The sequence below is a fragment of the Glycine soja genome, chromosome 3, assembly GCF_004193775.1.
Source record: "Glycine soja cultivar W05 chromosome 3, ASM419377v2, whole genome shotgun sequence".
In the NCBI taxonomy this organism is placed as follows: domain Eukaryota; kingdom Viridiplantae; phylum Streptophyta; class Magnoliopsida; order Fabales; family Fabaceae; genus Glycine; species Glycine soja.
The window spans coordinates 40,621,181-40,645,614 of NC_041004.1; the positions used below are offsets into that span (position 1 = coordinate 40,621,181).

The window sequence follows — 24,434 nt, forward strand, 5'->3', positions numbered from 1 at the left end:
CACAAATAATAAAAGGTCATTATTAAAAAAAATCAAAAGTAAAATTTCTATATGATAAAAATTAAACTACCTCATATAAAAAAATTAAAATACATGAAATTAAAATTACTTTATAAAAAATATTTTAAAAATAAAAAACAGGAGTCATTTTTTAGGAAATACGAGTACCTTTTTAAATCATCAGAACTTGACTTAAAAAAATATTTATATTTTTTTAAATCTATCTTATTTAAATACTGCCGTAGTGCAACATGAATCGATTTTTTCTTTTACAATTCGATAACGCTTACAACATCTTAACAAGTAATTAAATGCATCATGAATTGTTGCACTGAAATTATACATATTTGTGAACTTTATATATTATGTTACTTGTAATAGTTTTTTTAATGAAGTAAAACAATCTTTTTAGATCCACAAATGCTAATTTTTTACTAACGAAAAATTCGAACACACCACATGTCAATCTTATGTCACTTTGAAGTAATTATCCCTTTGAAGTAAATGAATTAGTAGTATTAAATATTCATTGTCACTATTATATAAAAAACATTTATTAAATTCAGTACACGTCAGAAAATTAAACCAGTGTAAAAATGAACAGAAAGCAACGTGTTCCTCGCACCGTATTCATCTAACATTTATAACGATTTTTTTTGTTTAAAATATTTCAGTAAAAATAATTTAAAAAAAATAAAGACTTAGCAAGTTTTGTTCGTTCCCCAGTAATACCCTTTCCGTCCGTAATCAATTCAAGTGAGGGTTTTAGGTTTAACCTTTAACCTTTAGCCTAAAGCCTCTTCTTCTTCTTCTTCCTTGTGTGTGTTGCAGTAAGTACCCAAATCAATGTTCACACTCACTTCTCCTTCTTCCAGGGCCTTACCCATGGATTCTCTTCCCAAATTGCGCCACCCTTCTCCATTTCCCACTCCCTTATCCTCTTCCCTCTCCTTCCGCTCTTTACCGCCACCCCATTTTCCTTCGTCGTCGTTTAGGTTACCCTCCATCAGAGCCTCCTCCTCACCCTCCCAAAACGACCCCGCTTTTCGTACCCCGAGAAACACGCCCTCCCTCCCCCCCCTCCTCCAAACCCTAACCTCCTTCCTCTCCCCCCTCCTCGAAACCACCTGCATCGTCATCGCCGCCGCCGCCTTCTTCTTCATGCGCTTCCACCACACGCCCGCCGTCATCGCCGCTCCGCTCACTTCCCCCGCCGCGGAAACCGACACCGCCTTCACCCAGGAGGAAGCCGAGAGGCTTCTCGAAGAGCGTCTGAGCACCAACCCTCGCGATACCGAGGCGCTCCACGCGCTCATGGAGGTCAAAATCAAAGCGCGTAAGATGGACGAAGCGTTCGAGGTTTTGAACCGTCTGATTGAGCTCGAACCGGAGGAGCAGGAGTGGCCGCTCCTGAAGGCAAACATGCACATCTACAACGACGACCACGCCAGCGCGCGCAAACTGTTCGAGGAAATCCTCAAGAAAGACCCGCTCCGCGTGGAAGCGTTTCACGGCCTCGTCATGGCGACTGCGCAGTCCAACGAGCCCTTGAAAAGTTTGTTGAAGAGAGTGGAAGAAGCAATTGAGGTGTGCAAAAAGCAAAAGAAGGATTCCGATGTTAGAGACTTCAGGCTCTTGATTGCGCAGATTAAAGTCATGGAAGGAGATTACACTGAAGCACTCAAGGCTTATCAGGAATTGGTGAAGGAAGAGCCTAGGGATTTTAGACCTTACTTGTGTCAGGGTATTATTTATACTCTCCTTAGGAAGAAAGATGAAGCTGATAAACAATTCAATAAGTTTCGCAGGCTTGTTCCCAAGGACCATCCTTACAAGGACTATTTCGAGGACAACATGTTCGCTACCAAGTTCTTCTCGCAGAAATTGGAGAGGGAGGGAGCTGGTGCTAGGGGCTGAGAAAGGTTATCACTCTTGTGATTGTCACAGAGCTCCTAATGAGTTTTTTTTTGTCTTATCTTGTCCCTTTTCCTTATACTGATATTCAGGTGTTGCCATAGGAGGTTATTAGTTTAATAGTTTTTAGTTTTTCCTCGTAATAATGGTTGGAAATTACTGTTGGTTAGGTTTCTGGTGGATATAAATGGTAGGGTTAATGAAGAGAATCTATTTTTGTGCATTGGTTTTATTTTTTATGGCGTTATGTTTCATTTGGATTGTAGTTTCGGTTATGTTTTTAGCTTCTTTGCTGTGGAACTTTGTCTTACATTTTGAGTGGTGGAAGAGGCTAGATAGTGGATATATATTACTTTTGCCATGACAGTAATATAGGATGATTATAATAATATGAAATGGAACACTTTCCTGAGCAACAGTGTAGGTTTTGAAAATGGTATTTACGTTGAAAGAGACTAGATGTCTTTGTTAATTGTGGGTAGTATTTTGTTAGACAATAAAATAGACATATTTGGAACAAAAGTATTTATGGTTGTTAATCGATAAGCAATAGCATTTAGTAGTTGTTGGAGAATCTTTTTTGATATGGGATTACAGCTATTGGGTTGCATCAAATTTGGCTCATTCTAGTTTGTCACTTTAGTTTGGCTTTGCTGGCTAAGCTATGGATGATGGATTTGATAGTATCTTTCTGTGGTGAGGTCAAAGGTATCTTGTGAAATTTCATAGGGTATTAGAAGGCCATGAACTGCTGTGGTTCATAATACTTAATTCCAGTCCTAATATTTTGGAGTATGGCCATTTTGCTTTTTCTTCGAATTATACTCAGATAATATTTTGGAGTATGGCCATTGTTTTCTGTGTTGAGTTTTAGATGTTAGACTCATCAGAAAATGACCTAAATATAGCCAACATTGCTTGTTTAGTTGGTGCCACAGAAATCTGAGTGTAACCAACTGAGTTTTGTTTAGCTAGCAGGGATGGATTCATGTCTGTGCGGTTAACCCTTTTTTTGGAACAAAATAACTGATGTGTGCATGGCACCTTCCTGATATTTGCAAACCTATCCTATCTTGATGCTTCCTTTTCTGATTGTTGATCTCACTGGTGTGTTTAGTCAGCTTAGATTAATTAGCTCCCACTGAATTTACTAGTACTCTTGCTTGATCAGTAAAAGGGTGGCAATTGTGGTTTATTTTGCTGGAGATCTCTAAAAGGATATGATGACAAGAGTTCACATTCACTTTTAGATGATTGGACTTTTTTTGGGAGCCAGGGGGACGGGGTAGAGAAATAGTATTGAAAGCAAATATATTCAAGAGTTTTCAGAATTTCATGATTAGCACTTTAGAGAATTCAGGTTGAATTGACTGTGCAAACCTTCACTCTCACTTAAAAAAAGGAGGAATAAAAAAGAGAGAAAAATGTATATTATAGGGTTATTATTTGCTTGTTGTCGATGTGATTTTCCAAGTTTAATCATAATCTAATAGTTATAGCTTTCATGTTATTGGGTCAAAATGACATGATTCTTACTTTCTGATGAGTTTCCAAACATGCTCTTAAGGTGTTTGTATGCATTATATTAGGGTCATAGGGGGGACTTATAGTTTCACGACGACTATTAACTTAGTTACCCAATTACCTGGTCTTTTCTAAATTGAGGTAGGCCCATTGCCTAACAATGGCTTTTATACCATGTTGTACAGGGAAAAGATATTGACACTGCACATACTGATACCTGGACTATTAGGAAAAAAAAGTTTTACTAGGGCCAAGTGGCCTGAATGGGAGTATTTACAGGTTGAGTCTAAGTTTCTGCAAATATCATCACCTTTTGTGCAATCATGATATTATTCTGATATCATTGTTTTTTTCATGGGTATTAGTTTGCCACTTGTGGTCAGTTAATATTTAATAGATTTTTGAACATATCACTGTAAAAATTAATACTTGACAACTTTTCACGAGTATGATAGCCATCAGATTACCAATACAAGCTTTATCATGTTAGCTCACATCTTGTTCCTCTCTGCATCTGTTCAATTAGATTAGTTGTTTCCAAATGCATGTTTTGTCTTAAGTATACGTGGTTCTGATTTATTTTGTTTTCATAGTTTATAATGTGGTTTAGTAGTGCGCCTTTTACAAACCTTGCTCATGAGGGTTGCGATGAGAAAGAAATCATTTATGTGTTCAAGAGTGAAAGGAGGATGAAAATCATGGAATCTCGAAAGTCCCAATGTTACCTGTAGCCTGTAGGAGTGTTAAATAGGTACAATTTTATGTGTTGGCCCGTGGAATTGGAGGTTAACCAATGATGCCATGACGAATGTTAGACTGCTGCTTCCTGCGCCTCCGTATTTTGCTTCCTGTGGCTTTCCGTAATGCAATGAGGTGCAGGAAGCAAAATGTGGAGGTGCAGTGTGAAAATGGGTATAGTTTGATGGGTCGGACACAAATGGTCTGAAATAATTTGTTTTGGCCCATCTTGGCTTGATCTGATCGAAAAAGTTGCCTTTATTTTTGTTAAAAGTATTTGTTTTAGCTTTTGAAAAATCTGAACTAGAAAAAAAAAATCTGAAGATAGTGGGCTTAACTCTCTCATCCAGGACGTCCAGGACATACACTAAATTCAAATTCAAAACTTTGGTTAAAGTTTAGGTGGATCCTTTTCTCTCCATTGTGAGAGTTCTATTGCCTTCTTTCTCCCTCAGTATCACAATCTACCTTTTTCTCTAGTTACAACTTACACCTGCCTTTCTTTCCTCCCTCTTCAACCACCACTGGTCATGCACCCCCTTCTTACCACAATGAATTTTTAGGGATTAAAAGTAAATATATTCTTGCATAGTGACTAAAAACATATTTAACACTTTTTGAAGTTTTTGAAGCATATATCATTCATTATGTCACTATTTAAAAAAGAAAAGGCATAAAAAACTGTAGCTTCCTACATACAGACATACAAAAAACGGTTTTTTGTGTTCATAATTATATGAACCTATTTGCATAAAATGACAATTGCATTTTGTTGAAATCAATTGGAATAATGTAAGTATGCAACTCTAACAAAAAATTGCTCATGATACCATTCTTATTCTCGAGTAGAGCAACTTCTTGCATTTGCAATAATTTGAATTTGAAGCACTTAAAACTCCTACCCTTTCTAGAAGGTTTATATATGAAACACTGGCAATAATGGGTAGACAATGGCAAAGTCACAGCGACAACGGATAAAAGTGATGGTCCTAAAGGATAAACAAAGAGATAACAGATGAAGCTACCCATGCAAGTAGACTCAAACCTATCACACTTCCCACAGATATAGAATGTGGAATTGCGGATGGATGGAGTACTTTCTACAAAGTGAGTTTCGGCATATGGAATTAACTTAATTAATGTGCATCTCACAACATTGCATTTCAAAATTTGTTCCAGTGTCAAGGAGCTGATTAAGATAGTTAACATAGCTATATGGTGTCCCAGCTGCTAATTGAGCCATCTCAAATGTGTATCGTAGTCTCAGGTTTCTCATTAAAAAAAATTAGTAAAATTGTATTTTTGGTCCCTCTAATTGTCTTCAATTTTAATTTTGGTCCCCTATTAAATTTATTCATGAATTTAGTTCCTCTCAAATTTTGTAAATGTGATCCCCAATCTCAAATATGAATGTTGATTGTCACAAAGAAACGTTAACGGTCACGTGTCACGATTTCTTGAGCGCACCTTTTCATATTCAATCAGAATGTAACACGGAGAGTCAACGTTTCTTTGTGAAATTAACGTTTAAATCTGGACTTAGAGATCACAGGATTTGACATTATCGGGGACTAAATTCGTGAATAAATTTAAAGGATGACTAAAATCGAGATTGGAAACAATTAAAAAGACCAAAAATATAATTTTGTAAAAAAAAAAAAGTTTCTAACATTGGTGATTCGGTGTCGTGACTCATGAGCAAATGTCCAAGTTTAATTGCAGTACCTACCAATTTAGATCATATACTTCGTCAAAAGTTCATTACCCCGTTCAAAAGTCATAATTGTTTGGACCTACATATAACTTTAATTAAGAAAAAAATATATGATAACTCTAGGTGTTGGGGACAAACAATGATCTTTTGTTATGATGTCTTTTCCTTTGGATCCATAGGGACGACACTCAAACCAGAGAAACCATAAACTATGAATTTCTGAAGCAAAGTGGAGTATTATCTATTCAATTATTATAAATTTGTTCAAAGTGATTTTGAAAAAAATAATTAAAAATGATAAAATTGTGTGTTTAAATTAATTTAAACAAACAATTTATTTTTTACTTCCGCAAAAAAATTGTGTTTAAATTGATTTCAGTTACATATTTTTTATTAAAACATAGGCCACGACATGGTCTTTTAACCACCACTTTGTAAGAGGTGCTGGTAATATTAGTCTAATAATTACGTTTTCAACAAACATTTAAGTTGTCCTCATATAGTTTGTCTAATCATTCCTGCCTCTTTAGCTGAAGCTTTTATTTAGAAAAATAAAACTACAATAACTGAATTATTTACTGTTTAAAAATTTCAAAAACTTGATTTATTATGAAAAAAGGCATGACTGGTTTTTTATTTTCAATATAAAGGTGAATGTATACATTATGCGTGTTTACTTACACGTTTAAGACGTTTTTTTTATAGATATTTTCACATCAAAATATAAAAAAGACAACATCTTGACGTGGATCAAAATGCCATTAGACGCTAAATCAAACATCCCTATTGCTTGTAGTTTCGCTTTTTAATATAATAATGTGATCACAAATATTTTACCGATTCCCCAATCACTCTAAATTAATTAAAAGTACACTAAATGAAGAGGAAAAAAAGCAAAAGAATAAAGTTGTAGGGGCATGAACTTGGTGCCGAGCTCGTTGTTTGCCTTTTTGACTTGCCTGTGTACAATTCAAATATTCATCGATCATTACGTCTATATGCTCCCTATCTCCTTGTAGTTTCTTCTTCTTCCAACATTACACACACATATAGACATTGATGTAAAACTGTTAACGTCAATAACACTCATAAGCCATAGATTCTTGCACATATTTAAAACTTTATCTTTACATTGTGGGAGGAGCTCAAGTAAATAATTGCATTTGAATTAAGCAATTTATATATGCACACAATTATGGCGTGTCTTTGACCGTCAATGACATTGTGGAGAGGCAATGTCTCTTATGAGTTGCCCTGTGATCAAGTAAAATGGCATGTCTGTCCTAATAAATTTTACAATTATTATGGTTTGCTTTGTAAGCACATCACCATAAGATAGTACCTGTGTGGCTCTTGGCTGTTCAATGCGGTCAAGGCTATGCAAGAGTGTGTGCACCTTTTTGTGACAATATGACTCAAAATTAAAACTCTCAAGGACCAATAGCATGTACCTTGCCACATCGATCATCATTATTATTCGTGGCCATATATATGTACTTACTTTTTTTATTTAATTTCTGGTCAAACATGTAAGTAAGAAAATTTAATGTAAAACCTGTACCAACAAAATCAAAACTTATTGGCTGTTACACTTTCTTGTGAGTTGTGGGTGCAAAATTTACATGCTTGGAAATGAAATAAGAAAATTTGAATAAAAAAGGTGAAAAAAACAATGAAAAGCTCTAAAGACTCTAAAGAGTAAAGACATTTTGCATAGCTAAAGTGTCGTGGCACAGACACAAATCCCGAAAACAAAAACAAATGAGTACCTCAACTTCACAACACACAGCACAATAAAACAAAACCCATGAGATTGGCACCAGATCCCGTGACTATAAGCTCAGTAATGCTTTTAAAATTCAAGATTCTTTTGCTTCGAGACAAGCATTTCATAGTCAATTTTGTAGTTACCATCATTATCTTGTTTGTTTATGTTTTGATAGATGTGAAGGGTGCCACAAACAATAAATTTTATCCAATTCCTTAAAGCAGCCTAAAACACGGTTTTTGATAGAGCTGAAGTGACAACTGACAAGCACTTAGATGGGAGGAAAAAAAACCAGTTATATGCTTAAAAAATCAACTTCCAACAATTACGTCGCATTAATATCTTAAGTACTTGAACCCACATCTCTTGAACTATAGGTTAATTAATCCCATGTGTGTGATGCAACTTTGACTTATGCCTAAAAATGTTGGCTTAAATTTGATGAAAGTAATAAAGCCGTATAATCTTATTTCTTAAACTATTTAAAGTACACGAATGCATTAGTAACATGTATCTAGAAAGAAGAAGAGTGCATTTACAACCAATTTTAAGCACGAGTACAATAAGGCATTCATATGGGAAAACATTTTTATGATAGTGTATTTTCTTACAAACAAAGATTGTTATAATAATAAACGAAGACAGTATGTAAAGTAAGCAGAGTTGAAAAAGATTGAAAATGTTTTGACGCATTTTACAGATTTTGTCTTAGATATAGATATTGCTACTATTAAAATGTTGGCTTGCATAATTTGAAATGGATCCTGTAGAATACACACAAATATTGTGCGGGTATTCTTCATCTATATATGCAAGTATATATATATATAAAGAAACTAAACAGTTTAAAATATATTTAAACTAAAATAAAAATAGGGGACATTTTTCTGCACCTCTTGCTATTAATGAGTTGAGTGTTGAGCACTGTTAAAATCATCCCAAAATTCACCACGTGTCGTGTAGCATGGAGGGAGCATCACACTCCTACTATGCTGGTTCCGCGCGCAGAGGGTGAGGCCTCCGGTGTCAGAGTATCGGTATTTGAAAGTTCAAAAATGAATACTATTGTATTGACTATCCCATCCCATCACAGTTCTCTCTCTTCACGTTTTTACCCCACACACAGTTTTAGTTTTGGCGTACCAACTAAAATCAATCACCTCTCACAATTCAAGATCTGTGTGCATTTTCATTCTTCTTTCCACTGTGCTCACTTGCACCTTCTTCTTTTTTTTCTTTCTAATTTCGGTTTTCTAAACAACACATCCTAGGGTTTCGTGGCCCCATTTTCTTTGAACCTTCCCGATATTATTCTCAATCTCCATTTACTTCCATTCCACGCTTCTTTCTCCACTATTATCATACATTGCTCTCTCTCTCTCCGACTTCCGCTCTTCTTGAACTGATTTGCAACTTCACTTCAGCTACATTTTTGGACTAATTAGTGTTTTCAAATGCAGAGACCTAAAGGTAGTGGATAAAATCCTTGCTTACTCTGTTTTTTTTTCTTTGTAAATGCGCTTTTGAACTGCTTGCTAGCTTTTGCTTATAGTGTTATAGGTGTAATAATGTCGTTTTCATTCCATCATGAATTTCTAGTGTTATCATGTCTTGTGATTTTTTTGTCCTTTGATCATTTTCCAAAGTGTTTCTTTTGTCTTCTCTTTTTCTCATGCGTGCGTAATTGCGCATGAGGTTCTTCTTCTCACGCACTTTCAATTACTACTTTTACCAAAGATTGTGAGCAGCAGTGTGTCTCTCTTTTGGTAATTCAAACAACAATTTCAGCAATCACTTATTAATTAATTAAGCCCGCACCTAAATCTTTCACTCTAATCTTGTTGTTGAATTCATTTTCAGGAAGCAAGCGGGTTCATAGACATAGAAAACTTCAGAGTTTTCCTTCTGATTCAAGTTCTTGCGGTGATGGAGTTGCAGATGAAGATTCGGTGAGTTTTTTTTTTACTATTTTTTTCCTTTCTGATTTCGTCTCTAGACACTTACTTGGCCACGATTTACTTGGTTGCATTTCAGAATCAGGAACTAGATTTTCTTAATTGAATGTATTATTATATTCACATTAACACATTGCATTTCGTATACGTTATATACATGTGTGGGGGTCCGTTGTCTAATAAAGAAGAAACAAAGAAACTGACTGTCGTGAGCAAATGCATTGATTTTTGCAGAATTCATTTCAATCCTGGAGATCTTCAAAACAATCGTTTGGAACTCCCATGAAGAAGTTATTAGCAGAAGAACTGTCCCAAGAAACTGAACCCAAAAGAAGAGCTCCAGGTGTCATAGGCAAATTAATGGGTCTTGATGGGTTTCCATTGCAGTTGCCTACATATAAGCATCATAAGGGTGTGTCAGAAAACAATACAAAAGGGACAACACAGGCGGTAAAAACTCGAAGCAGTGGTACATTATCTGGCGGTCGATTGTCTAGGAGAAACTCAAAGCATCAGCAAGAGTTTAAGGATGTGTTTGAGGTCTCAGAGATCCCAAAGATAGATAGCTGTAGGTATTCATTGCAAGGATCTGTAGGGTTGAAGATCACCAATGCTGGGATGTCATTTGTTGAACAGAAGCTCATGGATGCCAAACGCCGAGCAACTTATCAGGATTTACAATCTTCGCAGGATTCCCATGATACACTTGAGATTCTTGACTCTAACCATGATCTTCAGCAAAAATACTTTAAGAGGCCAGATTCTTTGTTTAAAAGGCATCTAGATGATCTGCAAGCTGCCCCTTCCCAATCACATTTTGGTCACGTTGAAGGTACAAAATTATCAAACATAGTGAACTGTGAACACAATGACTTCAGCCGGAAGCCAGATAAGGAGATGAAATGGTTGAATTACAATAGATCTAACCAGAAGCATGATGATGGTTATTCTTGTCATTTTGTCAGAAGACATGCTATTCACAGTTCTCCGAAATCATCAAGGAATCAGTTTAAGGGAAAAAATGTGCCCAATGCAGTCCCAACAAGGATTGTTGTACTAAAACCCAATCTTGAAAAAGTGCAAAGTCCTACCAAAATTGGTTCATCACCTTGTTCTCCATATGCTTTCCTGTCTCAATGTGGAAAGCATGCTGAATTTTCAGATATCAGATTTAGGGAAACTGGACTGAATCAAAGGAAAAATTTGACTGCTAATGCCTGGCATTCAAAGCAAAATTCTTTGGAATCAAGAGAAATTGCAAAGGAAATCACAAGCCAAATGAAAAATAATTTGAATATTGGCTCCATGATATTTTCATCTTCTAGATTTAGAGGATATACTTGGGATGATAGCTCATGTAGTCTTTCTGGGAATCAATCTCCTGATGAATCAGAGGTGACACCTGCAACCTTGGAAAAGTCATTTGAAATATGTAATACTATTAGTCCATCATCTTGTTTTAGTGAATCATTTGTGAGTAGAGAGGCAAAGAAGAGATTATCAGAGAGGTGGAAAATGTCGCTGAAGTTTCAACAAGGCAATTCCATCTCCAGGAGTGGCACACTGGCTGAAATGCTCGCTATCCCTAACAAGGAAATGAAGGCATCTAAATTTGACAGCATCTCTTGTGGGGAAGGTTCACACGATAAAATATCTAGCAATGGTAAACCTGCTGGGTGGGTCGAACCATTGGGTGTTAGCAGTAAGGATGGATATATTGGAAGTTTACCAAGGTCTAAATCACTTCCTGCTTCATCTACTACCTTTGGAAGTCCCAGAACAATATTGCACCATGAAGCACTTTGTGATGATCGATTTATGATGCCAAAGGAAGCTAGTAAACAGGAAAAGAAAAAAGTAGTGAAGCGTCTTGATCAGAGACCGTGTACAAATACCAAAAGGTCAAAATCTGGTCACAAGAAGTGTTCCCCATACTTAAATACAATTCAAAACAAAGTGAAGATTAATCTTGAAGAGAATTTGCCCAAGCAAGAAGTGTTGATTGCTGAATCATTAGCTGAGATCCTCAGAGATACAAGTGCAGTTACTGAAGAAGTTGTTGGTGTGACCAATGAAAATGCAGTTGGTTCATCTGAATCTTCTATTAAGGTGCTTCCTAATCCCGAGTTATTTTATTTTACTCAAAGGTGATGCCAATGCTATTAACAAAGACAATTTATTGCTGCTGATCAAGTTTTTAGCATTTTCATTGGTATTCTGATTATATGCTTACTGACTTATATGAATGCCATAATCATCTTCATTTTACTGAGCAGATCCACACACAGTAAACAGTAAAACAACAAACTGGCTCGTCTAAGTTGATATTGATATTGTATCGCATCAAATCAAGTACCCAATTAATTCACTTGTCTCAGATTATTAATAAAATTGGACAAATCTGTTTGGATCCAATTGCACGGTATGGGACTTGAGTCCAACAATGGGAGCATGGGATTATCCCAAGGTTCTTGTAGTGTGGTTCTCCCAAGGTTGTTATCAAAATCTCATTAACTAAAAACCTCATGTTTTAATTGACAATAAATTGTATATGTACATAGCTGAAAACTGGATGGGATCACATGAGATGCTACTTTACATTAAAGTATAAACCCTTATGGTTTGGTTAATCCTTCACTATGTGTATTTGTGAAAAATTCCTTTCATATCTTGTGTTAATTCTTCCATCTGCCATTCATATAGAATCACATATATTTTTTGTAGATTTTCATTGCTATACACTATTGATGCTCAAAAGAAATGCATAACTTTTTTTTAAAGCATCTATATTTATTCAGAAACTATTTATCTTTGCACAATTGATTAGATGTTGTAGTAGTCTAGTGAGTAAACTTCTGAGACATATAGTCTTATGTGATAGGATGGTGCTTTTGTCTCAACAAGTCCAATTTACTAGCTTTTAATTGGTAAGCAAACTTTGAAAGTCCATTAAGTATGTTTACTCTTCTTACTTGACATGTTGAAAATTGAAATATTTCAGGAGTTATCAGTTGGGTCTTCCAGTAGAAATTATGACCCCTTGCAACCACCTGTATCTGGACTTGATTCTGCATGCTGTATAGGTGCAGATCATCCCAGTCCAGTCTCGGTGCTAGAACCTTCTTTTACAGATGATCTGTCACCTTGTTTAGATTATTTTGAAAGTCTCAATGTTGACATACAAGGTAAACTGCCTTAGACATTTATTTGGATTTCTCTATTATGCAGTGTTTAGTCTCCTTCTTCCATCCTTTGTATAGTTCTCGATTTATTCCTTTTTAGTTCCTGGATCTTAGTTGCCAGGTGTCTGCACACATTTTCCATAGTAATAACAGAAATAGTTAACTATGAAGGTTCAACAGCAGGTTCACTTTATCTGTAATGTAATCAAGAAGACATTTGGATCAACACATATTGAGTCACAATACTGCAGCTGATTGAACAATTAACTGAAACAATGTTTTTTTGTGTTTTTTCATGCATTTAGGTTTCCTTTGTGAACTTATTATTTAGCATTGCATGTTGTATAAAAATAAATAAGAAGTTTTTTTGTGATTATTTATTTATTTTCAATGTGATGGCGGCTTCCTTTTAACTCCTAATAAATTTATCATTTAGCTAATTAAAATTAGATTTCATGGTTCACCAGTATTCTTGATGCATTCTGACTTGATAGCTGCTATTAAATATTAGATCTTCGGCGAGACTCTGGTCTGACATCATTATTGCCTTATTTCATGTTATAAATTATTTGAATTAAAATGTCATATGGGTTAGAAATGATAAATGGCCAACATGAATGAATTTGTCCCTCACACTTGCAACCATGCTTTGTTTTGAAGCTTTTGTCAATTACCTTGTTGAGCTTATAACAGAAGAAATGATTCATGATTGATTGACATCCTCCTAAACATATTTGTCTCTGAAGCTTTTTGCCTATTTTCCGATTCCTTGGTTTCATGTTTGTTGCTTGTATTCAGGGCTTCGAATGCAACTCCAGTTGCTGAAGCTGGAATCTGAAGATTTTGTGGAAGAACCCGTGCTAATTCAAAGTGATGAAGATGGTATGGAGGCATCTACTGGAATTTCAGAAGACAGTGGATTGCTTCAGACTACAGATAGCTGGGAGTCTTCCTACACGATTGATGTCTTGTATGAATCTGGTATTGATAGAGCTCAACCTGATGCATTTTTGGAAGTTGGGGATTCTAGAGAATACCCTGTTAGTCTTTCAGTGTTTGATGAACTTGAAAAGAGGTACTCTGATTGGACTAATTGTTCAAGGTCTGAAAGGAGATTGCTTTTTGATCGTATAAATTTGGGAATTATCAGTATATACGAGCAATTCACGAGTGTACAACCATGGGTAAGCTCTACTACATCCTTAAATCTTTGTTCTAAATTGATTAAAAATGGACTCCAAGACTGTCTTAACATGATGCTGGGGAGCCAAGGAAAAGCAAAGTATACCGCAATGGGAAAGGTGCTGGTTAGCGAATTGCAGTGGTTGAGCTTAAGAGATGACATTGATGGAATAGGTAGGGAAGTTGAGAGCTTGCTACTAGATGATCTGGTGGCAGAGATAGCCGTTACATAGGCATTTTGCACCTGAACGTATTTGTTCTATGATGTTGCATAATTCATAAATCAAGCAGTAAAGTGGCAATTTCGCAAGATGAATAAAATGATGCCATTTTTGCTTCGGGCAAAAATGAGCACACGAATCATTCTACAGTAAATGGAGGAACCCTTGTTATGGTGACTTTCAATGTCTACATTAAAACATTCGGGTAAAGTTTGTTGGGCCTCGACTGCTGTCAATTGTAAAAACTAGGTGACTCTTATTTCTTAGGAAGTAGGAACATAGTAAATGGAAGCATATTCTTGAGTTGGTTTTACCTCTCTGAACACTGCCATATAGCAAATGAAAATGTAAAGTATAATGATTTGTGCAGTTTTTTTTTTTTTTAATTTCCGGTAAAATTAACATTTTTATTTTACTAAGAGGAGGCTCTAAATTCAACTACTCATAGACCAAGAATAGGGATTGATTCCCTTCAAATCGAACAATGGCACTGTCCCAATGGCCTTCAGCCACCTTACCCTATCTTTGCGGTAGCCAAAAGGTGATTTTGAAAGCTGGTAGTCGATTGAGAACCACCCAGTCTCTGATGGTCTCGTTGTCTTGCATCACCCTCATAATAAAGTCTATAGTGCGCCATTAATCTAACCATTGTATCCTTTCCTTGTATTGTAGCCTATCATTCTTAAAAAAAAAATGTTGTTAGCCGGTGACTATTTCATATTTTTTTTAATTTAGGAAAATTACATATATGTAATATGAAATCTCTATTTAGTAATTATGTACCAATTATTAAATTGAAAAATGGTAAAGCTTTTTTTGGGGGGCCAAAACTCAGTCCAGTTCAAAATAAGAGCACTAGATTGGGTCTGATTGGACTAACTGCAATTAGGGCTTCAAGCCCATCTAATTATGAGGCGTTACTTCCGCTTGCAGGCTTCGGACATTCTAGAAGCAAAAATATTAAAGAACTTCTCTGCCCATTTAGAGGCATAAATACGAATCACCGCGCTTCTTCCTCATCACACTGTCACTGATTAGGGTTTCGAGCCTTTTTTCTTTTCAGAGATTAGGGTTTTTGAGGCATCTATCATGAGCGCAACGATTTATGCCGATTAACTCTTTTTAATTTTTTTAATCAAAAGCTTGTGCTTCCTTTTGACATATCCATCATCTTAATACTTCCTTCACAGTTTTGGCAAATGATGAAAAGAATCTTATCCTACACACCGAAATTACCGTGTGGACTTCAACTCCGCTTATTATCTGATGCCATGTGTTTATTTATTTTGTTAGGTTGGACTATTTCCTTTTTGTTTCGATTATTTTCCCTTTGATTTTGATTGAGATTTTCTTCTAGTTTGGATGAAACTGTTCTGTCCTTTTGTTTAAATGTTGAGATGCATGCATTCTGATATGATGAGTTGTTCACATACGTCTGCAAATACGAGATGTTTCGATGAGTTTTGTATGCTCTCTCTGATCAGAATGCGCATCTCTTGTTTACACAATTTTCATCCTTTTTATCGCACCTTTTCATCTCTTGTTCACACAGTTATTGCCTATTCTACATGATAATTATTTTTCTTGTCTTTTTATATCTTGTTTACACAATTTTCATCCTTTTTATCGCACCTTTTCATCTCTTGTTCACACAGTTATTGCCTATTCTACATGATAATTATTTTTCTTGTCTTTTTATATTTTTTTTCCTAGATTTCATATCTCTAATGACATCGGCCATCTATTTGAAGCTTGCGAGAAGTTCATATATTACTTTTAGCAGAAATGGATTAAATGATGTCATTTTGTGTTCCCGAGTTTGCTTTTGAGATTGTTTTGCTGCATATGATTTTAAACAGTGGTGTAAAATTATAACATTTGGATCGGACTGGTTGTTCTGGGAACTAGTAATATAACCTGAGTGGGATGTTTGATCAGAAGTGTTACAGAATTGGTGTGATTCAGTGTGACTTGGTCAGTTTTCTAGTGGCATAGTAAATTACTGGCAAGGCCCAAAATCATGCCGTAAATCTGAATGTACTCATTACTCTCTATTAGTTGAGTTAAGGTAAAGCAGTATGTTGCTAATATCATGAGAGTTGTTAGACAATTTATTTACTACATTGGACCCTTTGTGCCAGAAGAAGCGCAAATCAGGATTACTTTTAACAGCCAATCACATCCATGCATTGTTATTGTTTTAAGTAAAAGATAAATGTTGATAATACATTCCAAGCCCCCCGTTAAAAGAGAAAAGGCAAATGTACAAATTGCAATTATATTGAAATGTTAATAATATTTAGTGGGAGGGCATGGGGTGGATATACCTTACCTCTAACAGACATGAGGATGTGTACAAAATTTTATTTCTGTCAAGAGTTTGGGGACGAGAATGGTAGCTAGGTTGGAGAGCATGACTTATAATGTGACAAAAAATATTTTTATGCAAATAAGAAATGAAACATCAGCATTTAAAAAAAGAAGAAATGAAAGATCAAATAATCATATTACAAATTTTGGAGGGACTACTAAGATATGCCCTCTTCTCTTGTATTTGCACAGAAGTGAAATAATTCAGGGGTTTTAGATATCTACAAGGCACAATTTTGAAAGGCTAGGATTTTGGAATTTAAGTTTTATTGGGTTAGATAAAACATAGTCCATGGGCTTGGAAACCCTTATTACAGACATCTGAGTTGTACTAGAGGGACATGCTAGGTGCATCCAACAACATTGTTGGTGCACTCAGCAATTAGGTAAATGGGCAAAATTGTTCTTGCATTAAAAAAAATATTTTTTTTTTTCGGAAGAAAGTTCTTTCGGATGAATAATTTGTATTCTACTGGAAGAACAATTTGTGTTCTACCAGAAGAACCTTTTTTCCGAAAAACTTTTCGGAAGAAGGTTCTTCTAGTAGTTGGAAGAACCTTCTTCCGGAAGAACAATTTGTGTTATCGGAAGAATCTTCTTTCGGAAAGCTTTCTGGAAGAAGATTTTTCCGATAGAATAAATTCTTCCGATAGAATAAATTGTTTTATCGAAAAAACTTTCTTTCGAAAAAAGGAATTATTTTTTTAACACAAGGGCAATTTTGCCCATTCATCTAATTGCTGGGTGTACCAGCAATGTTGCTGGGTGCACCTAGCAAGCATGTCCCTGTACTAGATCATACATCAGAGAATGCAAAGTCTCTCTTGGTTTGAAAAAAAAAAAGATTATGAACTTTCGAGCTGTATTAGGCATCAGAAGGGCATAAAACCGGAAGAGTGTATTTATTTTTCTGTCAATTGTCAATGACGTTCAGCATGAAGTACAAGCATTTTAAATGTAAATTACACTAATCCTTTGTGATATTTCTTCAAATTGTACATAAATTCCTTTTTTAACGTTTACTAAAACTCTTTAAAGGGGTATATAGTGTTTAATATGTTTTAAACAATTAAAAAAATTAGCGTCTACTATGTGTTTAGCATACATGTAACTTCTAAAAAACAGCACATGTAACTATGTTTTAAACAACTCTTTAAAGGGGTATACAGTGACAATGTAATGTTTTTTTTCATGTCTAAAAGCTTATGTCAGGTGCTAAACTCATAGTATGTATACACATGTCAATATTATGTTTTATGAATGAAAATATTTATGCCCAACTCATAGTAATCTGATCTTATATATTTTTAGGATAATTGTATCGCTGTATCAGGTGCACATTGTATTTCATACTCACATCTGTCATCTGTCCATTATAGGCCTGAATAACGGAAATTCAAACATAGTTGAAGTCACAAACTAGGCATTTTAACTGTAAATACATTTTTTTTTGCGTCGCACGAAATGTTGCTTTCTGAACGTGTGCAAAGCTAACTAAACGTGTAAATACGTATTAACCGTGTGATTGGTTTTTGCTTTACAGATGTACATTGTTGCACAAAATTGCGTCAAATACAGCTAAAGGATACATAATAGTATCTTTAAATTGACGCACGTTAGAGAAAATTAAACACGGAACCTGACATTATAAGTCGAAGGATTACACTCTTTTTTATTCTTGATTTTTGGTAAATATATGCCCTACTCCATCCCTGTTTTAGCCAGCAGAACTTTGGTCTTTGGCATAAAGGCTTCAAATTGGTAAAAAGATGGGCGGTTATTAAAAAAAAATGCATCCAAGAAACATAAATCAATTACTTTGTGGAGGTGATATTTTATTCCATGGCATTTGGTGCTAAAAGGCAGGGATAAAGTGCTAAATTCTTTTTCAATGATATTACAAAACTAGAAGCTTTAAAGATAAGTGCCAAAGGTATCACATCCGTTTATGAAAATGACAAGATTCTTGATAACCTGCATAGGCAGGCCCATACTACATATGGGAAAGAGATATGGAAATCGTTTGAATGCTTTATGGATAATTAAGGAGGTGTTTAGTTTGGTTGTTTTCTGTTTTTATTTTCATTAAAAATAGAAAATGATGATGAAAATGTGTTTGGTTGGATTTCTGTTTTCATGTTCAGTGAAAATATTTTTCCAAACGAACCAAAAACTGAAAATAATAAAATATCATTTTCAGTGATTTCAGTTGAAACCAAGAACTTCATTTTGGGTAAAATGAAAACGTGGTGACAATGAATGTAATTTTAAGCAAATATAAAAATATATTTCTTTTTGAAAACGCATTTTCAGTGTTTTTATTTCTTGAAAGTAGAAAACAAGAAGTCAAATCAAACATGTTTTCAGAATTCTAATCTTTTGAAAATGAAAACAGTTTTCAAAAAATAAAAAGAGAAAATGAAAATGCAAATCAAACACACCCTAAGATTTTCAAGACCCAAACATATCCCTTCAAATTAGAGGTAAAAAGTTAATCACCGCCAACAACAGAAAAGAGGTGGAAAAACATTAATAGTATTTTTGATGGAGCAATTTAACAGAAAAATTTATTTTTTCAAGGAATTTAAAATGATTCATCATAAAATAGTTTGTATAGAATATTTGAAAGGAGATTTAATTTTTGATATTTTTATGAATCATTTTGATTGACTAAAACATTGGAATTTCAAATTTTCTAAAAAAATATAGAATTTGAAATTCTTTTTTCGGAGATGCTCACGTTCTTGCTCGCGACTCTTTCTCGCTCAACACTCGCAACTACGGGTGACCAAAGTTTTGGCAGTCGACATCGACATAAGTTATTTTTCACTAACGTTGGCCGAGGTTTTTTCAGTCATAATTTTTTTGTATGATGTCAACCAAAGTTATTTTTTGCCAATATCAACTAACATTTTTTTAGATGATGTTGGTTAGCGTTAGTCATGAAAATTTTTTGCTGACGTCGGCCAAGGATTTTTTTGGCTGTTGTCATCCAGGTTTTTTCAGTTAATGTTGACCAATGATTTTTTTGGCCGACGTTGGTTAGATTTTTTCTATTAACATCGGTCATGGCTAACTTTTGAGTAGACACTTGCTAGGATTTTTCAGCCGACGTCTGCTAGGTTTTTTCAGCCAATATCAGCTAAAGCTATTTTTTAGCCAATATCGGCTAGGGTTATTTTTCAGTCAATGTTAACTAGGGTGTTTTGGCTGATGTCAACTAGATTTTCTTAGCCGACGTCGGTTAGGATTCTTTTTGCTGACATCGATTAGGGTTTTCTGGCTGATATCAACTAGAGCTATTTCTTAATGACATTAGCTAGGTTTTTTGGTTGATGTTGGCTAGGGTCTTTTCTGCTAGCACTAGCTAGGTATTTTTGACTGACATCGGACATGACTATTTTTAGTCTACATCGACTAGGTTCTTATAGTCGACATCTACTAGAGTTTTTTCGATCGACATCGGTCAGAGCTATTTTTTAGCCAACATTAGCCAAGACTATTTTATACTCGATGTTGGGTAGAGTTTTTTGTCCAACATTGGTCAGGGCTATTTTTTAACCAACTTCGACTAGGAATTTTTTGGTTGATGTCGGTTTAAAAACATTACTAGTTGTGGTCAGACAAAACAATCCTTGTTAAAATTATCAATATTTTGTATTTTTAAATTATTAAAAATTGAAAAATATTTTTTAATTAATATTTCAAAATTAGATTGTGTTTGTTTTCTATAAAGTTTAATATTAAAATTTCATCTATTTAAAATATAAAAATGAAATTTTGTATATGGAGAAAATTAAATTGTCTTATCCAAATAAAGAATTTAAAATTGAAGAAATTTGAATTAATTTATCCAAACAAAACTTTTGAAGAATGAAAAAAATTAAAATCAAAATAATTTATATCTTAGATATTTCAAATTTCCTGAAATTTTGAAATTCCTGACCCAGTTAAGGATCTTGGAAAGCACAAAGTGTAGTGTGACAGTATAATGATAAAACCATGGTAATAAATATAAGAAAATGGACTACTTTCAAAGTATGATAATTTTTTTGTATCTTAGAAAGCAAGTCACATTTTACCTGGTGTCGACTAAAAAGAAGCACCAAATAATTGACCGTAGGTAGTGTAGCACTTTTATACCTAACAATAATATATAATCGTGCTTTTATTTAATGATTTTCTTTAGTCATATAGTTGTGTCATAATTTTTGCTGTAGAATTGTGACCATGGCTAAATATTATTTTTGTTCATAATTTTTTAAAGGATCAGGTCTTATGTCGGTTTACATATAGTAAATTTTCTCCAGAGAAATTAGACCAACCCTAGTACAAAAATAAGGTTCCTTCGAAACAAACTAATATTTCTTCAAAGCCAAACCTACACTCTAATATTTACACTAATTAAATAACTACCCAATTCACGAGTTCGAACCTTGAAGTGGTGACACGAAAAAATGGTACAACAATACCAATAGGCTACTTCCTCTCTAGTTAGATAAAATTTGTTCTCTTTGTTTCTGGGGTAGCAGATCCAATTACTGAAGCATGTTCTGGCCAAAATTGTGCATTCTTCACCTTTGATATGCTTGCCAATACGCTCAAAGGAGTGACGTCACCAACTACTGTAACCTTCTTTGCCGCAAAGTCTATGTTGAAGGACCTAACTCCTGTCCATGAAATTAACAATACAGAAAATGGCCTGAATGTTAAATGTAAACAGGAAAAATAAAATAAAAGAGTCCATAAAAAAAGTCTTCTCATTTAGAGAAACAAAGTCCTGTTAATAATTAATCTGAACTTCAGTATCGGGTGAATTTATGCTAGAAACTTTAGAAATAGATGGAGATCAAATATGATATGCATAATTAAATACAGGATTTTGATGTGAAATCATCAAAGTAATTTCACCCCTCATCAAATTAAAATATTACTTTAGCCTGTAAACATTAATTTTTTTTTCATTACGATTATACCTTTATCTAGATTTCTACAAATAATGACTGCACATCTTAATAATTGCATGTGTGGCCTTATGTTGATCTTCAACACAATTCTATTTATGGTTCGAAATAGAAGATTTTAGGAGAGAGTGACATACCACGCATTCTTGAGAGATGTTTCCTAACCTTTCCTTCACAACCTTTGCAGTGCAGAGAAACCCTCAATTCTACAACCTGCGAGAGAATTTATTCAAATCACACCCAATTTGAGTTTATAATATACTAATATTACTAAAGTTGTGCCTTGTCTCATCGTCAATTATCCATTTCAGTTCCATGCATATGCTAGTACTATTACTTAATCATTCCACAAACACATGCTAGTAATACTAATACCATAAATTCAAAAACTTCCTTATATATCTATACATTTGATATAGTCTATTAGGAGTGGTTGAGACTTGAGAGGCAGTTTTTAGGTACAGTTTGTACAGTCCTCCAAACAGAATTAGAGTTTCACCTCAATAATCCAAGATTTGTAATAAAGACTTGTTCAAGTCACTAAAGTGAAACTCCAACTTTAATTTGAAACAAGTATACCAAGGTGAAACTCCAATAGTTGAATTCTAATTGGAAAACAGTATAAACAACACTTAAGAATATATAAGTTTTGTTCAGAAAGAAAAACAAAAACCTGGTCTGAGGAATCAGTCTTTGGAAGAGTTGAGCTAGAGGGTTTAGATGAATGGTTGGTTTCATCATGATGAATAACTTGAGCTTTCTCCTTCTCAACATTAGTTAAAGCCAAAACAGGATCATAGACCGACGACACACAATCAAACGAAGGCGTATCACCGAGCAAATATCTTGAAGAGCCAGGAGGAGTGATCAAATCAGAAGGTGGTCTAGCCCAACTCCTCCTCAGAATGCTATCAATTGGTTTTGAGGAGTAATTGTTAGTGATGTGTTCAGTCAACTTTCCAGCAGCACTTTTCTTCTTCTGATCATGACCCTTTGAAGCATTCTTCTTCTTCTGGCCACTTGGCTTGGAAGTGGAGTTTTTCTTGGCCTTTTGGAGATGATCATGCAAAGGTTTGGGGTCAATGGGGGACAGAGAAGAAGAGCAAGGGGAAATGAGGTCTCTTGAGGGGGTTCTTCTAGGATCTGTGATGATGGGGTTGTGGCGGTCAATTGCTCTGCCACCAAATTGAGCAGTGTTGGAAATGGAAATGGAAGATGAAGAAGAGGGTTGATCCATGCCAAGACATATGGCTGTTGAGGCCTGTGATGCACAGAAGATGTCTATGCCTTTCATCTCTTGTTGAATGCGGATGATGATGGATGAGAAGAGCTAGTGGTTTAGGGAATCTGCAGTGTAACAGAAAGAATGAGATAAAGGAAGAGGTTGAACCAGAAGGTAGGTTGGTACTGACTGCTTTTTAAGCTTCAAATTAGGAGTGAGGTGGTTGAGATATAGAGAGAAGAGTTAGAATGGAAAGTTCAAATTCAATTAGTTTCTTGTTTAATATGTGGAAACAAAAGTAATTAAAGTGGGAAGGAAACGTTTAAACTTTGCTAAGACTAGTAGCATGAGTTTGGATATTTCTTCTAATAGTATATTACCACTTAAACCAATCGCACGTCCACTAGAATTACCGTGGAACCTAAACCAAAAAATAACATTGATAAAACAAGATCTTGATGTATCAAGGTTCAAGGGTGTTGGACATAAATACATAACTGTCAGTGGTTTCAGGATGGCAATAGCAACGTTGCACCTGCACGTGTGATAGGATCATCAAGAGCAACAATAACATTAGCCCCACAAGTGTGAGATCGGTTACATGAATCATACAAATCATTGAATTTGCTTAAAAACTATAACAAGTAATTTTGATGTGTTGTTTCCCATTGTTTTGTGACGTTGATATTAGAAGCTTAGAAAATTGGGGTGAACATATGACATCTTTCTTAATTTTTATCTCAATTTCTCTCTTGTTTCTTGTTAAGATTATATATATATACACGGACTTACTCCACTCAATGCCAATGCCTATCTTTAATGTTTAAATTTAGAGTTGATCTCTTTTCTCAATTTTTCAATTAAAATTACATCAAAGAAGTCATATATTTAGAGATAATACATTGTTTATTCTTGATAAGGATGTTCAAAACTAATTACACAAGTGAGGACTAAAAATTGAGTCCTGATACAAATTTATCCTTGTACAGAAGTCTTTAGTATCATCTCTAATGATTCTCAAACTATTAATTATCTCATCATTTATGTCTTGTATAATTCAGATATAAGTCATGTAAATATATTTCTTTGTCAAAGCTTTCCATAATACTTATCTCAACACTCCATCAAATATTAGAAAAAATCATCAATAAAAAAATTGACGAGTTTGTGACAAAAGGAAGAATGTAGTGAATGGTTGTATCCTTAATGAGGTTTTGTCATTCTCGTAAAAGGGCAAAGGTGAGAGAGCAAAACATCATTTTGTGGCAAGGCAGAGCAAAACAGAGAGATTTTATGATATGCAACCAAAATTTCTATTGCTTTAAAGAATGACAATGACACAAAATAAGTACACTGAAGTTGCCTTTAACTCCTAGTTTGTTTCATTGTGTGAAAAAAAGAAAAAAGAAAAAAAAACACTATCACACTCACTGGAAAACACCTCAAGTGAACCTATTCATTTTACTTTTGGTTAACACTTAGCAGGGTAAGAGAGTTAATGTATCTAAGAGAAATGAACAGTTAAATATGCCAACTTGTTGCATAATATTCAGATTATCATATAACTGTAGACTGTAGTTCCACTGTATAGCTTTGGTCTTTTGATTCCATTTTTTCTCTATTTCGTAATAGTTTCATCATTTATATATATCAGATAAATAATTTGTGATTAAATAAGAG

At 34.6% G+C, this 24,434-nt stretch overlaps 3 protein-coding genes and 1 non-coding gene across 5 annotated transcripts; 3 read left to right on the forward strand and 1 right to left on the reverse strand.

Moving 5' to 3' along the window:
- Positions 1–709: 709 nt before the first annotated feature.
- On the forward strand, positions 710–2,185 carry LOC114407020 (protein SLOW GREEN 1, chloroplastic-like). Its single transcript, XM_028369931.1, has one exon. The coding sequence runs from the start codon at positions 847–849 to the stop codon at positions 1,915–1,917; it is 1,071 nt and encodes a 356-aa protein (XP_028225732.1). The 5' UTR covers positions 710–846; the 3' UTR covers positions 1,918–2,185.
- A 6,408-nt stretch (positions 2,186–8,593) lies between these two features.
- On the forward strand, positions 8,594–14,567 carry LOC114407021. 2 transcript variants are annotated; one of them, XM_028369933.1, is made up of 5 exons: positions 8,594–9,424; positions 9,519–9,607; positions 9,848–11,722; positions 12,615–12,798; positions 13,594–14,567. In XM_028369933.1, exons 3-5 carry the CDS (start codon positions 9,896–9,898, stop codon positions 14,208–14,210), a joined length of 2,628 nt encoding a protein of 875 aa, XP_028225734.1. In that variant the 5' UTR covers positions 8,594–9,424; positions 9,519–9,607; positions 9,848–9,895; the 3' UTR covers positions 14,211–14,567. The 2 variants fall into 2 exon arrangements, with proteins under 2 accessions (XP_028225734.1, XP_028225733.1); XM_028369932.1 differs by having other exon boundaries at positions 8,594–9,128.
- An 822-nt stretch (positions 14,568–15,389) lies between these two features.
- On the forward strand, positions 15,390–15,472 carry LOC114407928. The gene has a single exon (XR_003665738.1). It is a non-coding gene; the product is annotated as a small nucleolar RNA R16 (small nucleolar RNA).
- A 5,327-nt stretch (positions 15,473–20,799) lies between these two features.
- On the reverse strand, positions 20,800–23,125 carry LOC114407023 (protein SODIUM POTASSIUM ROOT DEFECTIVE 2-like). The gene is made up of 3 exons (XM_028369934.1): positions 22,206–23,125; positions 21,670–21,745; positions 20,800–21,238 (listed from the first exon to the last, which is right to left on the reverse strand). Exons 1-3 carry the CDS (start codon positions 22,824–22,826, stop codon positions 21,063–21,065), a joined length of 873 nt encoding a protein of 290 aa, XP_028225735.1. The 5' UTR covers positions 22,827–23,125; the 3' UTR covers positions 20,800–21,062.
- Positions 23,126–24,434: the final 1,309 nt, after the last annotated feature.